At 39.4% G+C, this 16288-nt stretch overlaps 1 protein-coding gene across 3 annotated transcripts; it reads left to right on the forward strand.

The window, feature by feature from the left end:
• Window positions 1-3206: 3206 nt before the first annotated feature.
• LOC103422854 (zinc finger protein BALDIBIS) lies at window positions 3207-6663 on the forward strand. 3 transcript variants are annotated; one of them, XM_070808794.1, is made up of 5 exons: window positions 3207-3421; window positions 3979-4111; window positions 4248-4647; window positions 5116-6032; window positions 6429-6663. In XM_070808794.1, the coding sequence occupies exons 1-4, from the start codon at window positions 3332-3334 to the stop codon at window positions 6017-6019; spliced, it is 1527 nt and encodes a 508-aa protein (XP_070664895.1). In that variant the 5' UTR covers window positions 3207-3331; the 3' UTR covers window positions 6020-6032; window positions 6429-6663. The 3 variants fall into 3 exon arrangements, 2 of the variants coding, with proteins under 2 accessions (XP_070664895.1, XP_017184323.2); XM_017328834.3 differs by lacking the exon at window positions 3207-3421 and adding an exon at window positions 3595-3832; XR_011573517.1 differs by lacking the exon at window positions 3207-3421 and adding an exon at window positions 3606-3832 and having other exon boundaries at window positions 5116-6161; window positions 6220-6663.
• The last annotated feature ends 9625 nt before the right edge of the window (window positions 6664-16288 follow it).

A 16288-nucleotide genomic window follows, 5' to 3' on the forward strand; every position in this document is an offset into this window, starting at 1 on the left:
CACTACTAGATTTAACAGAAGCAGGTCCCCACAAATCACAGTGCAACAGTTGAAGGCTGCGAGTTGAAGTTGAAGAAGCCACTCCAAAAGGAAGCTTGTGGTTCTTAGCTAGAGCACAGTCTGAACAGAAGAAGTCAATCGAAGATTTACCATGCACTGCAAGCTTATTAGTAGAGATGACCCTGCGAAATATTGAAGAAGATGGATGACCGAGGCGTTGATGCCACACTTTGACAGGAGCTTTAACACTGAGAAAGGCAGAGTGTAATGAAGGAGAAGAGGTACTGGAACTTTGCAGGGGATAGAAACCATCTCTAACCGGTCCCCGCAAAAGCATCCTCCCCGAAGTACGATCCTTGACAGTGGATCCATAAGGGTCAAGAGTTAATTCACAATCATTATCCTTAAGAAATTGATAAGCAGATAAAAGATTATGTGCCATGGAATGAACATGAAGAACATTCTGCAGCTTAAAAGAATGATGAGGAGTATACAGAGAAGAGGAACCAACATTATGAATGGATAAACCTTTACCATTTCCAATATACACTTTGTCCTCTCCAGTGTAGGGAGTAGGAGAAGAGATGTTAGCAATATCATTGGTGATGTGAGATGTAGCTCCAGAATCAATTAACCAAGGCTGAGATGGTTTAGCAGAATGATGTACACACATGGCAGCAAGTTTAGCTGGAGGAATACGACCACAGATCTCGGGGTTCATGCGATCAAAGCAGTCAAGGGCCTCATGACTGGTAGATCCACAAATTTGACGTTGGACTTTGAAGGTAGAAGAACCGGGATGATTGCGCGAGCCTTAATAAATCTGATTACCACGATTAGGATTGAAATTACCACGAGAATTGCGATTTCCTCGATTGGAAATGAATTGACTCCTGGGAGGCTTGCCACGATTGGAGTTGTACCGAGAGGCAGAGTGAAGTGGTAAAGACTGAGCAGCAAATGTCGAGGGAGTAGGAAGCAGAGGAGGCTGAGACTGCACAGAAAAAGCCTGAAATGGTTCAACCACAGATGCTGAAGCGACTGTCTTCCGTCGAGCCATAGAAAGCTCCTTGGTACGTAAGAGACCGTGAAGTTCATCCAGAGACGTCGAAGACAAACGAAGCATTATAGAATCAATGAAGGACTCAAACTCATCAGGCAAACCATGTAAAGTAGCAGCAATTAGATCACGATCAGAGACGGAAGCACCTGCAGCATGTAATGAATCTGCAATTTCCTTGATTTGCTGGAGATATCCCGAGATAGAATTTGAGCCTTTCTGTACCGATTGAAGGCGTGAGCGCAATTGATGAATATTAGCCTCCGAAACACCACCAAAACGCTGTTCAAGCTTCACCCAAAGCTCGCGAGAGGACGAAACGCCAACCGTGAACGGAATAATCTCTTCAGAAAGTGTGGAATTCAACCAGATCAGCAGATTTTGATCTTTTTCATACCATTCTTCAAAAGCTGGATTCAGTGAGCGATCAGCCAAGAGAGGCGGTGGACAGATCTCAGTGCCTTCAATCATACCGAGAAGTTTATAACGCCGGAAAATAGGAGCAAACAACGCTTGCCATGGAAGATAGTTGGAGCTTTTCAGTTTAATCGGCACCATACTACCAATGTTGTGAATCGTCAGAGAAGTGTACGAATTCAGATAAGGAGGATTAGAAGAGAAATTAGGGTTTGGAGTCGGAGAAGATCCAATTGGGGACGAATCTGACGGAGAAGCCATGATCTCGAACAAGAATCAATCGACGAACAGAAGAGAAATCAGAGAAGAAAGAGTGAAGAATCAGAGTTGAAACACCAAGAATCGATCAAGAGAAGATCGATCGATGCGGAAGATGGATACGATGCTGTGAAGCAAAAAAGGCGAGATACCATAAAGAGAAACAAATCTTCTTCTGTAAGATTGTATTTCATTGACTGAATAAACAATTACATGGATGTTCATTTATATAGCCTTTTGGCTCTTTACATTTATACCCTTAGCTTCCTTAACTAAACTTGTACAATCCTAACTAACCACAACTAATAACAAAACTAACTACATTTAGTTTTTCCAAACTATTTATCATTAACAGAAATGGATGATGTATCATCTGTCCTAATAAGCAAGACTATCAAAACTTTGATGAGGCTTCGCTCCTCCATCCTTTTCCATCTTTCTTATACTATCATAAAAGTTAGGTATGTTTTGGGACGAAAGGATTTGAACCTCTGAATAGTGGGACCAAAATATGTTACCTTTTAAAGATTTCAATTATACATCCCGCAATCATCTTTTGTTCGAATGCGATGGACAAAGTTTCATATCGGTGATGAACCAAATCTTGTAAGAGCTTACAAGTAGTAGGACTACTCCGTATATGTTAATTGATTTATGGTAGAACCTTAACTTTCTTTAATTTTCACTTCATTAGACAAATGGGTAGATGTGAATTTAATTTGCAATTATTTTTTCATTCTTTGAACAAATTAGTAATGTTTTATAAACTCATTTAAAATCTTAAGTAAATACTCTGAAAGAAATTTTTTATGAGGAGTGTATTTAACAATATGCGGGATGTTTATGAAAAATTTTTTAAAAAATACAAAACAAAACAAAAGCGAATATATCTACACTTTTATAAACACCCTTACAACTTTGATTAATACCTTGATCCCAAGGGGTCTCTGTAAGTTTCTTTTCGACACCAAAAGAAGAAAAAATATCATCTGAGCTTTAATGCTATACAAGATTTTCATCATTTCTAAAATTGCTTAACAAAACAAGCTATCTTTTTTTTGTCGAACAAAACCAGCTATCGATAAATACAGTAAATGTAAGAACACCACTATTACCGCAACCGCAAGTAAGCTTGAGTCAAAATGGGGAAAGATTGTCAGTTCCAGTTGGTAAATGTGAACATATGAAAAATGATCGGTTCCTTTTTCTAGAGATGTAGCAATTGTGTCTGTTTATCGTATATTTTGCGATCAATTTTCATTAGGTACTATTTATATTTGAATTTTAAATTTTAAATTTTAAATAATTTCTGATCGCACAATGTACAATAAATAGATAAGATTATAAAATTCTTAAGAAAATGATCTTCACTAGATTTTTTTTGTGAACATATAGCTAAAGCCACCAAAGAGGAGAGAGAATCACAGAGAGAGGGAAAGAGAGAGAGAGAGGAGCGAATTTCTAGAGAAAAGTGTAGGTAGTACGTGTGTGAAGGGTGAAGGTAGCGTCTCGTGGGTTTTGGTCGACATGTCAAGCGGTACCAGTCACTTCTTGTCTTCCCCTTCTCACTGTAACTGACACTCTTGACAGTCTTTCATGGGTCCCCTACTCTCTCTGCGACCACTCAGCTCTCACGGGCGGCACCACCCTCTCTCTCTCTCTTCATGGTCCCCATGCAATTATAGCGTAATGATTTTTACCTTGTGAATTGCTGGCTGTAAAGGCAACTCACTTTTCTTTAGGGTTTAACCTTTTCAAATAAAAACTTGATTTCATCTTTAGAAACTTGTCCACTTCTCTTGTAAATTATTGTTTCCATTATTATATACCGTAGATATATATTGATAAAAAATAAGGAGAGAATGGGTTCTAGCGGTCCAGCTGAGTCTATGGCTGACCGACTTTGAGAGAGCAGCCGTATTTGATAAGGATAGAGAGAGAGAGAGAGAGAGGAAATATTCTCTTTTGCCTTCATTTTCAGTTTGGTATTTTTCCTTCCAAGTGCAAGCAAGGACTTTTCCCAGAAAACAAAAAAGCTTGATTCTGCAGTTCTTAATTTGTTCTCAAGGATTCAATACACAAAAACTGAGATTTCTTGTATTGTCTTCCAGAGTAGTAAAGCTTTCTGTTTTTTTTTTACTTTCTTAATTTGTTTTAGCGGGTATTGCTTCTTCTGTTGTTACTTTTGCTGATCTAGCAAGTTTATAACACAACCCATTACTACTAATAAGCTCAACTTCCAGATGATGTCCGAAGATGCGCGTTTAGTTCCCTCCATCATCACAGGGTTTTCTCAAGAGCCCGATTCCAGTCCTAACCCTAACCCTAATACAAATAATCAACTCAAAAGGAAGAGAAGTTTACCTGGAACACCAGGCAAGTGTGTTTTCATCTCTACCTTGCAACTTCATACACTTCTTTAGCTTCGAATAGTATATTAATCAATATTCCTTTTTTGTTAATTATTCTCTTTCTTCATATTATGTTTGATGGGACTTCTACTCAATTGCAGATCCAGATGCAGAAGTGATAGCTATGTCCCCAAAATCCCTAATGGCCACAAACCGATTCGTTTGCGAAATTTGCAACAAGGGTTTCCAGAGAGACCAGAACTTGCAGCTTCACCGACGTGGCCACAACCTTCCATGGAAGCTCAAACAAAGATCAAAAACAGAAGTGATTCGGAAGAAGGTGTACGTGTGCCCAGAAAAGACCTGCGTGCACCACGAGCCATCGCGAGCGCTCGGAGACCTCACCGGAATAAAAAAGCACTTCAGCCGAAAGCACGGCGAGAAGAAGTGGAAGTGTGAGAAGTGCTCAAAGAAATACGCAGTTCAATCGGATTGGAAGGCACATAGCAAGGTTTGTGGGACTAGAGAGTATAGATGTGACTGTGGCACACTCTTTTCCAGGTACTACTGTTTATTTCCAATTTAATCTCTCACTTCCTCTCCTTACAAATTCCCTCCTTTTATATGATTAATTTGGGGAGAGAATATACATTTAATGCTCTCACGTAGAAACTTTTGGGGTTCTATTTGAATTTAATGCCTGTATGATTACTCAAGTGTACGACTTTATCATGTATGTTTCAAGTACTGCTGAACTCATCCAATTTGTGGGATTTTTTAGTTTGCACCGGGTGTCTACCACACACGGGATCCTCGACTGCCAGATCCTTGTTCATTTAATTTTTTAAGCATATTCAGCCATTCATACCCAAGAGCATATTCAACTATTCATTACTTCATTACATTGCCATACACTCGAGCATAATATAATTTGTTTACTAAGTTTCTCTTACTACTCAACTGTGCTTTATACATGCATATAATGCACTGTTAGACTCTTCAGCATGTTGACCAAATTTTGTTAAACAGGAAGGATAGCTTCATAACACACAGAGCCTTCTGTGATGCTTTGGCGGCTGAGCAAAGTGCAAGATTCTGCTCAGCTCCAACTACCAATAATATCAATCCAAGCTTCATGAATGGGTCTATTGCCAATAATACCCATAAACCACAGAGAATCCCACATTTTATACCAATGTTTCAACCGGAATTTGCTGGCTCTGACCATCTAGCAGCCAACAATCATCTCAGTTCCAATGCTTTTATACCTGAAATGCTGCAAACGGCATCAATGGACATGTTTGGATCATCTTCATCATCTCAGATGCAATGGCTCATCAACAATAACAAGTTCGTGGAAGAATCATCATTTGCAAATGCCAACAGTCTCTCTATGTCATCGCCATCATTACTGCGGGGAGTGCTTAAGGAGGACGAAGAATCCAAAGGGAGTTTCTCTGAAACAATAAGTACTACTACTAACACCTCTTTCTATACTAACAACAATAACAAACAGAACCACCACCACCACCACCAACCCATGTCAGCCACAGCACTTCTGCAAAAAGCAGCTCGAATGGGATCTACAACCAGCAACAACAACAACCCAGCTACAACATTCAACGACACCACCTTGAACTTCAATGATATGGTGAATTCTACGTCTTCCTCGTCAACTCAAGGAGCCACAATTGAAGATGGGTCACTGTTCTTGAGCAACAAACACTTGATGATGCCAGCTGGAGCAGCAGCCATGACAAAACAAGGAACAAGTGAGCAAAGTAGTTTAACTAGAGACTTTCTTGGAGTGGGAGGAGGTGATGCAATATTTGGTGGCGGAGTGCCTTTCTTTCAACAAGAGCTAGCAAAGTTAGCTTCCATGAGTGACTTGAGCCAATACACTAGTACTACTACCAGTAGTCGGCATCAATGACATCAATTACAAGGTAATTATAATTCTAAGAGAGACTTTGTTGTACCTATAACTAGAGTTTTAGACGAAATGAATACTAATGGAAAGTAGATTATTAGGAGGCTAACGAGTCTGAGTTGCACTCTATAAAGTGAGTCAACCCGTGGAGAGAGAGAGAGAGAGAGAGAGAGAGAGAGAGAGAGAGAGAGAGAGAGAGAGAGATAGAGAGAGAGAGAGCGCTAGTGCAGGTTGGGAGAGACCTAACAAAAAGAGAATTCATGGGTTTGAAAGAGGGAGGAGGGAATAGGGACCCTCCCTGCATGCATGTTGTAGATTTTATTTTGTCTTTCTTTTCATTTGATAAACGCTGAAGCCTAGCATGTGTCATATTTGCTTGTGAGTTGTGACCCATGTCGCTGCCTTTTCTCAGTGTCAACATTTGCCACCGTCAATTTCAAACAAGGGAATCTAATGTACGTTGGTGTGGACCTGATTCAGAAAAAGTTCAATGACAATGGAGTTGGTTCTACTTTATTTACTAGATTTGAGGTAATTTGCATTCCCAAGTAATTAGTAATGTTTATTGTTAGGTTAACGTGAATGTTTGGCAATTGTTATATTCAACAAACAAGCTTGTGGTTTATAACAAAAATATCTTCTTCCTATTTGTTTATAATACATCACTCTAATCCAGTCTTTTATCCCTGACAAAATAAGAATATCCTGGGCTCTTTTTATTAGTTTTGTAAAATACAAATTTTTTTTTTTGTTTAAATAAACTGTTATATTACCAATCATGTGCCATTAAATAAAAAACTAAATTGATCTTAAATATCACCTACAAAACTATCAAATACCGTGGGTGTCTAGAAAATTAATGTACAAAAAGACCAAAAGATGCTATTTCTCACTCAAGGAGGACGTCTCTCCCTCACCACATGTGCCAGGGATTTCGGCCGAATCTATATCATCAACATGCATCCTTGTGTGACCCCTAGCATTCTCTTGATCTTAACAAGCTTTTATCGTTGTGGAACGCCATTTGTCTTGAATCCCAATTAAATTGTTAGATCTAGACAACTCTAGCAAGGTATGAGTTGAGTCCAAGAATTTTGATAGTTGAGCCGGATAGGTCACCTTAATCTATGCGGGATGGTGCAGTTGTGCCCGATCAGTGGAACAATGGTTGAGGTGATGGCGGCATATGGCCAGGATTTGCAGATCTAAGTGATCACAATAAGTAACGATATCTGTCAAAACAAGGAGCAACACATATCTCCCAAGCGCAACTGTTGTAAGGGCGGAGCCAGAATTTTTTTTTTGGGTGGACTAGTTGAAAATAGTACCATAAAATCATATGTTTATTTTTTTTGCTTATATAAAATATATAATAATCAATATAAAAGAACAACAATATAATATAAACTATTCTCAAAATCATAACCCTAACCGATAAATTCAAGGACCATATAAATAATTAACCTACTAATTAAATCAAGAATAAGTAAATAAAGAGATTAAGAACGTACCAAATGTGACATTCATTGAAAAAGTGCAACGGAAAGTTAGGAATTGCAGAGATAGGGATTTAATTGTGTATTTAAAGAACTTATTAATCTTTTCTTGAGTAAGAAGCATAGAGGCTAAACCACATAGGGTAAATGGTCTTATTTAAAGAATATAATAAAGGGGAACTAGAGATAGAACTAATTTATAATTTTTAGCATAAAACTATTATTTACTATACCTCTCCTCTACTAAATATACATTAAATAATAATATGTATTGAAATTGAGTAGGCTATAAGCATGAGTTTACAAAAGAATAGATCTATTCACAAATCCATTTTTACTTCCAATATAGCCTTATTAATATTTTGTCAGTGATCATTTTCATTTCATTCGATCTGAACAACCGACCATTTAGAGAAGTGTGTAAGAAGTAAAAAATGAGTGCATGGATAACATTACCCTTACAGAAAACCTCCCTCGGCTACAGCCCACCTTAACCTTGTGGGTGGCTACGCCATTGTGTTGTAGAACTTTTCTTATAAGTTTTCGTTTTTCTTTTAGCTCGATCATTTTAAATCAAAATAAGTTGTAGCAACTTAACTTGAGTTTGTTGTGCAAGTTTTTGTCTCTTCCTGTTAAAGCTTCTAGCATTAATTTTTAGTTTTTTTCCTGATGGTGGTTTACACAAGCTTCGCTTTTCATTAGGAAAGGTTCGTTAGTTATTGGGATGAGTCTAAGGAATAACTTAAGTAGTACAGACGGAATTGCAAAAATGTTTCAATCCTAATAAATGTATTACGTATCCTACGGATCTTAAGTCCTAAACTATATTCCTAGTCATAGGATGATCGAAAGGACTATCGAACATCCGCAAAGGCCGGTTTATGTCGTATTCAGTCGTATGTCTCAGAGTAAGCATGTAGTGACATGGAATAGACATAAGGGTGCTAGGAGATCGAACTCATTGAAAATTGACCAACTATAGAAGTATACGAATGAAAGATTACCTACTTGTCAATTGTACCACACTTCTGATTTATGGATGCAACTAGTTCTTAGACCTGAGCCGCTATTATCTCGAGTTGATAAATGTGATCTTTGGTCTCGCCTAAAAGCTCTCAAACAGTATAGCAATCCTATACTGTGAGTTTCAGGATCATTTGATCACATTCATGCTTAGAGTTTGACAAAGGGTGGTGCTATCCACACCAATTTTTACCTCCGACACGCCATTGTCAATTTATGTCCCTTGATCTTCTTCAATTCATTCAATTGGATAGTCGTAAATTGAGAGAGGTGTGTGTGAATTAAATATTGGTGTGTGGATAGCATCACCCTTGACGAATGTTCCATGCTCTGTCAGAATATAGTAGACAGAGGACAGAATTGTATTGTAACCATAACTAAGGTTCTAAATATGTATTGTATAAATTCAAAAATATTTTGACTAATCTGGTAATCGAAAGCCATTGCTAGATGTTACTATTCGGTTTATGGATAATCCTATAAGGTTGAATTAGAATGGTTTCTGACTATGTAAATTAGACTAGTTTGATTAATCAAATTATTCATTGCCCCTTCTATTTATTATTGGTTAATGTACCAAAGTAAAATAAGGAAGTTCAGTCCAGAAGAAAAGACCGGTAACTTAAATAAATAAAATAAGAAGCGAATAAGACCGAAGCCCAGTGGCAAAGGAAAGGTGTGACAAGGGCAAGAAGGGGTTCCCTAGGGCTTGCAGCATATGTGTGGTAAAAGATGCATGATTAAGTTGTAATCCTACCGGCTTATGGAATTGTTCTATATATAAGCCTAAAGGGTCTTTAGACCTTGTGTGTGGTTTTACATATTGTGAAATCAAAATTTAGAGAGAAAGGAATTAGGTTTTCCAGTTTGGAGAAATTGAAAAATAAAGCACCACACAATCTTACCCTTGCCGCTGCACATATTGGAGGAGAAGGACCCAACCGTTCGTTGTCTTCCAGTTTCACCAACCAGAGATTTATTCGTGTGTATACTAATAGAGGGCTAACACTTGGGAACCTCAACAAGGAATTCATATTTATATGAAATCTAAAAGTTGGAATTCTAAATTTAATTTAAGTATGCATGTGTTCTTAAAATTATTTTACAAGAACACGAGCACATCGATTAACCTAGATCATGTGGATTAATTTAATAAGATTAAACGGAATCCAAAGTTTCGCTAACCATGCATGTAAATTGGATTATATATGCTTAATTCACCTTGACACGCTTCCGCACACATGTGCTAAAATAGTCCACAACCCAACATTCATCCCTAAAATTGGGCTACATCCATTGAGATGCTTGTATATATTAAATAAAGATTACAAGAAGTGCTCGGTATAGTCTAACCTCCATTTTCACTCTTATGTCTAACCCTTATAAAAGGTACTCATTCCCCTTATATAGGCCCTTAGTGAGCCCCAAAATTTTTTGGGCTTTAGTACTCTACCGCTCTCGCATTTAATGAACCAAGTGCGTAAACATGACTTGCTAGCTAGTTTTCTATCCCTTAGTTGACACGTGGTGATGAAGTGACCTTCGTCCAAGTCTAAATGCATGTTTTTGTAGGCCAACGTTATGTGTACCAAGTGTCTTGCTCGAACCTGGAGTTTGAGGAAACCCACGTCTGAGTGCTTTTGACAACTTCTATGTCCCTTCATAGGCTTCTGCTCTCGCCAATGGCCAACATGCAATCTGGGGTTGATGTCTAAGTAGGCCTACTCTTTGGCCTTTGTATTATAAAGTTGTCAGTATGCCAACTTGCCACCAGCTTCTTTATTGGTAGGAAAATCAGATCGTTGAGCAGTCGTCCGTAGCGCTTGAGGTGGCCCTTTCTTATTCCATGGGCCTTGGTCTTTCTTTCTTTATTTGTCCTTGGTCTTCCTTTCTTCCTTTGGGCCTTTATTGAGCCTTTTTTAGGTTTGTACTATTTTAGGATCGAAAATGATCATGCGTTAACAAGCATATATGTACTAGTCCCTTGTGGTTGGTGATTGAAAAAAAAATACAGTAAAATTTCTATAAAGTCATAAAGTTGGGACCAAATCAATTTTATAACTTTAGTATTACTTAGTAGAGGTATAGTTTACTTGCTTATCCTTAATAAAGTTGTATTTCCTAAATATGATTCATTGGACGTCAAATATTTTATTTCTTGAATATATATACTTTCTTGTACTCCAAAGGCATTGTTCTTTGATTCCCATTGCCCGTTGTACATGTATATAAATGTTGTTGAATGCCCTTTCTTTCTTCTCTTTCAGATATATCATGTCATTCAAGATCCATATGAAAAATCAGTAAACTGAAAATATTCATGCTGAGTTATGCAAAAAGAAAGCACCAAACCCAACTAGAAGCAAAAGTTATAACTATGTAGAAGAGTTAGTTTCTTCAGCAGGATTACTTAAAGAAATATGATCAAGATTTAAGTCTGACTAAAATTTGGAAGAAACTCTAATAACTCTAATGGGGTGCGGGTTATCGTTCCTTAACAAAAGATGGTGTCCAGATTCCTATATATGCCAGCAAACAATAGGAACTTTGCAAAGGAACTTTCGATCAATTTCAAAAGAGGGATCCCAATTATGAAAACTAGTCAGTCAATCCAAAAAATCATTAGACACAGAAGGCCCCGGACAATCATGAAGATGCAGCCAGACAGAAGAAGCAAAAGAGAAAGAGAAAAAAGATAAAAAAAAAATGAAAGAAAGATGATTAATAACTCTAACTCTATACGACAGAAAGCACAAGAGGGGTCAAAGGTAGGAGATTGAATCCGTTAACTATCTTTAGTATGAAGACGACCCCTTATTAACAACCGAGAAAAAATACGAACTTGAGGTTCCAATTTTGCATTAAGGTTCTGGTCCAGCGGAGCGGTGGAATGATGAGGCGGAGAAGAAGAAAGCTTCTAAAGGGAGGGTCCTGTGTTGTATGCCATACCTATGGAGAAACGGTTATGCATTTAATGCGACACTGCAGTTATGCTAAGTGCGCTTGGTCGGCATCAAATTTGGGAATAATTTTCGAGTGATGCTCGGTCTATTTCTTTCCTTGAATGGGTTTCTGAAATAGCCGAGAACCTCCCAGACGATTGTTTTGGTGTGTTCCTAATGATCTGTGTAGCTTTATGGGAAGCTAGAAATGCTAAGCTGTGGGAGAACGGTGCGACACTCCGGATGTTTGTGCTGCCAGAGCAATGCAACGATGGCAGGAATTTGTTCATAAAAATCACACGTAGGGCAATGATATTGGGCCCCGAACGGCGTCTGTTCCAAGATGGATTACCCCACCTCCAGGACGCTTTAAATTAAACGTCAACGGTGCTTGGAATGGGGTAAAAAAGGTGTGGCTGGTTTTGAAGCTGTTCTTAGGGACGACACAGGGAACTTCTTTGCTGTAAGGTGTGGCAGTTTTCAGGACTGTTTTTCCCCTCTGCTGGCAGAGGCTGTAGCCGTAAGGGAGAGCTTGGTTTGGGCAGGAGATAGGAGTTTCCAAAACTTTCAATGTGAGAGCAACTCGTTTCATATTTTTCAAGCTTCCAGAAATCCCTCCATTGACTTATCTGAAATTGGACAAGTGATGGAGGACATCAAGGAGCTGCTGTCAACAATCACTGGAGCTATTTTAACCCACACCCGCCGCCAAGCAAACAACGCATCACACATAATCGCTCGCTGGGGTCTATCGGTGAGCAACGCCTGTGATTGGGATGATCAACCCCCAACCTTAATTTCAGATTTACTTACTGAAGAGAGTGTGATGCCTTAAATGGCCTTGTAGCAAACTATGTAACGACTCTTATCAATGAATCTACTTCTTTCTTAAAAAAAAAATAAAAAAATTGGAGAGTCAGCGAAGGCGCAGTTGGTGAGCACGAGCATGAAGGCCGCCCCGACCGCCATTGCTAGATACGAAGATAGTATCGAGGCAGTAACCATTGGTAAAAATTGAAGCTTCAAGTTCGAGAATTCATGGGCATGTATGTTAAAGAAGATATCTCAGATTAATTATAGTAAATATTGTAAATCTGTAAATTAGTTATTTGCTTACCTGTTATGGTTTGATTTCCTTGATTGTAGGCATTAGTTTAGGATCAGGAATGTATCTGTTTCCTATATATCTTGTAACCCTAGCTTTCGGTGAATACAAAGAAAAACCATTCTACTATATTACGTTTCTAAGATGGTACCAGAGTGATCGATCTGGGAAAACCACGACAGAAATTTAAACCCTAGCAACCATAGCCATGGTTGACAAACCAGAAAAGTCAACCTCTTTAGGCATGACTTTGCATCAGAAGTGGGAAAACCCTAATCATCCACTTTACCTTCATCACTCGGATCAGCCTGGCACCATTCTTGTGCCGCAACCACTCGTGGAAGACAACTATGGCACATGGGCGCAATCCATGACCATGGCCTTGATGGTCAAAAACAAGTTAGGGCTGGTTGATGGAACAATCACGAAGCCAACTGATGCACAGGTTGAAGAATTACAGCAATGGAACCGGTGCAATAATCTGGTGAAAACATGGCTGCTTGGTTCCATGTCAAAAGAAATCTCAAGAAGTGTCATACACTACAAGGACGCACGGCTGATGTGGCTTGACCTGCAAGAAAGGTTTTCTCATGTGAACATCGTTCAACTGTTTGACATAGAAAACGAAATTCATAATTGTGTGCAAAGCAACATGACGGTGAGTTCTTATTTCACCAAACTCAAAAGCCTTTAGGATGAATGTGATGCCTTATGTTCAATCCCGACATGCCATTGTGAAGCGATGAATGAGATAACATCAAATGTTGAGACTTAGAAAACAATGAAGTTCCTTATGGGTTTAAGTGACTCATATGCTACGGTTCGTAGCAACACCCTCTTGCTGGATCCATTGCCAACTGTTAACAAATCTTATACGCTTGTTTTTCATCATGAAAAACAAGTCGAAGTGTCAAATGGAAAGAGCAGCACCATGCAACCTGAAGCTGCCGTGTTTACAGTGAAAGGTGCTGGTCGAGAACCCGAGACAGAAGATAGTAGTCAGCGATGCGCCAAATGTAACAAGACCAACCATAGCACCAAGAATTGTCGTGCTTATCTCAGGTGCACATTTTGTGGTTGGAAGGGACACACTTTCAACTTTTGCCGTAAACGAAAAGCAGCGGCTGAAACTGACCAAAGTCGGCCTTCCAATGGCAACTAAGTCACGGCATGTGACAAGAAGGACACAATGCCCAACTTCCTTTTTTCTCCGGAGGACTGCAAGCAGATTCTTCAGCTTTTGAACAAGAGCAAATCCTCATTTGCTAATCAAGTGTGTAATTCTTCGAAACATGAAGAACTTTCAGGTAAAGCATTTTCTTTCGTGCGTAATGGAAAGCAAATCATTTGGATTTTGGACAGTGGCGCCACGGACCACATCGTATGCAGTCTTGAGTTTCTCACGTCCTCAAAACGTGTTGAAAATCATAGTGTTGAATTACCAAATGGTTCCTTTGCTACTGTAATCCATGTCGGCAAAGTGGTCTTCTCTCCCAACCTTATCCTTGACAATGTTTTATGTGTACCATTGTTTAGGTTAAATTTAATATCTATTAGCAAGTTAGCCTATGATTCCCTCTACATCACCATTTTTCTCAAATAATTTTGTGTCATACAAGACCTACGTTTGGGGAAAATGATTGGGACGGGAATTGAACGGGAGGGACTCTACTATCTCGAACCACCAAAGAAGAGATCCTGCAACACCATAACCACCATGAGCTCTCCTTTTTGGCACCAACGCCTTGGGCACCCATCACCTAAAGTGTCCTCGTTACTTCCCTTTGTGCACAATAAATCATGTGATTCAAATAAATGTTTAATTTGCCCATTGGCTAAACAAACCAGATTGTCTTTTCCCTTGAGTTCTATATCTACTCGTTCATGTTTTGAATTAATACATATTGACATTTGGGATGGTTATCAAGTTCCTTCCCTCTCAGGTGCAAAATATTTTCTCACCATTGTTGATGATTACACAAGGTGCACTTGGGTTTATTTGATGAAACACAAATCTGACACACAAGACCTTCTTGTTCAATTTATTCACATGATTGAGAATCAATTCAACACAACAGTTAAGGTGATTCGAAGTGATAATGGTCCCGAGTTCAAACTTGCCACATTTTACAAACTCAAATGGATCCTTCACCAAACCAGTTGTGTCAACACACCACAACAAAATGGTGTTGCTGAACGCAAACATAGACACCTGTTAAATGTTGCTCGAGCCCTTCTTTTCCAAGCCAATCTTCCTAAGCATTTTTTGGGGGATGCCATTCTCACTTTGGCCTATCTTATCAATCGTACACCCACACCTCTTCTTCAAGGGCAAACACCATATCACAAATTGTTTCACAAGGCACCAAGTTACATGCATTTACGTGATTTTGGATGCTTATGTTTTGCATCAACCCTTGCACAAAAACCTTATAAATTTGATCCTCGTGCACGACGATGTCTTTTCCTTGGGTACCCTTGTGGTAAAAAAGGTTACCGCTTGTTAGATCTCACACTTAAAAAGATTTTTATGTCACGGGATGTCATCTTTTTTCGAAGACCACTTTCCCTATCACTTATCTCATACTTCTGCTGCTCCCACTACCAGTCCTACTCCACTTCCCATAGAATCCTATTTGCCATCGTTTGATCTGTCCCCTACTCTCTTTCATTCACCTCCTATAGAACCCTATCCTGATGTAGGCTCTGCCCTTGTCACCATTCCACCTCCTTTAGCCGTTGAGACCCCTTCACCTTCCTTACCTTCTCCATCACCATCACCATTACCATCACCTTCGTCTTCCCCTCCTGCTCAGTCTCATGCTACACCACCGCCACCCCGTCGTGGCACATGCCCTACCAAACCCTCATCTTTCTTGCAGGATTTCCACGTCGAGACCTCTATCACGTCCCAACCTGTTTCTTCCTCGAATCTGGTTCAGTCCTCAGGTACTTCTTACCCCCTGTCTCATTACCTATCTTACCATCGCCTTTCTCCCATGCATAAACATTTTGTCACTAACGTCACCACCCTCCGAGAACCTACCATTTTTTTGCAGGTTGTCCACCATCCACAATGGTGTGCTGCCATGCAACATGAAATTGCTGCTCTTCAGGCCAACAATACTTGGTCTCTCGTTCCACTTCCCCTTCACAAAAAGCCGATTGGCTACAAATGGGTGTACAAGTCAAGCTTAAACCTGATGGGACCATCGAGCGTTACAAAGCCCGGTTGGTTGCCAAGGGCTATAACCAAATAGAAGGGGTTGACTATCGTGAAACCTTTGCTCCGGTTGCCAAGTTAACCACTGTTCGTGTGCTCCTTAGTGTTGCTGTTGTGCGTCAGTGGCATTTGCACCAACTCGATGTCAACAACGCCTTCTTGCATGGTGATCTTGACGAGGAAGTGTACATGCAATTACCTCCTGGCTTCGGACGAAAGGGGGAGACTCGTGTATGCAAGCTACACAAATCCTTATATGGTTTAAAGCAAGCCTCAAGACAATGGTTCATCAAACTTTCCACCGCTCTCAAGGCTGCAGGATTTCATTAATCATGGTCTGATTATTCCTTGTTTGTCCAAAGTCAGCAAGGTAACTTCATTGCTTTGTTGGTATACGTTGATGATGTGATTCTAGCAGGAAATAATCTGCAAGAAATTGAAGCAACGAAGCAGTTTCTCTCGCAACAATTCAAATTGAAAGAC

This window comes from Malus domestica, chromosome 11 (assembly GCF_042453785.1).
Source record: "Malus domestica chromosome 11, GDT2T_hap1".
Taxonomy (NCBI): domain Eukaryota; kingdom Viridiplantae; phylum Streptophyta; class Magnoliopsida; order Rosales; family Rosaceae; genus Malus; species Malus domestica.

Coding starts and splice junctions, on each gene's coding strand:
- LOC103422854 (XM_070808794.1), top strand. CDS start 3,332: ATGGGTCCCCTACTCTCTCTGCGACCACTCAGCTCTCACGGGCGGCAC. Junction 3,422..3,978: donor GGTCCCCATGCAATTATAGC/GTAATGATTTTT, acceptor CTCAACTTCCAG/ATGATGTCCGAAGATGCGCG. Junction 4,112..4,247: donor AAGTTTACCTGGAACACCAG/GCAAGTGTGTTT, acceptor ACTCAATTGCAG/ATCCAGATGCAGAAGTGATA.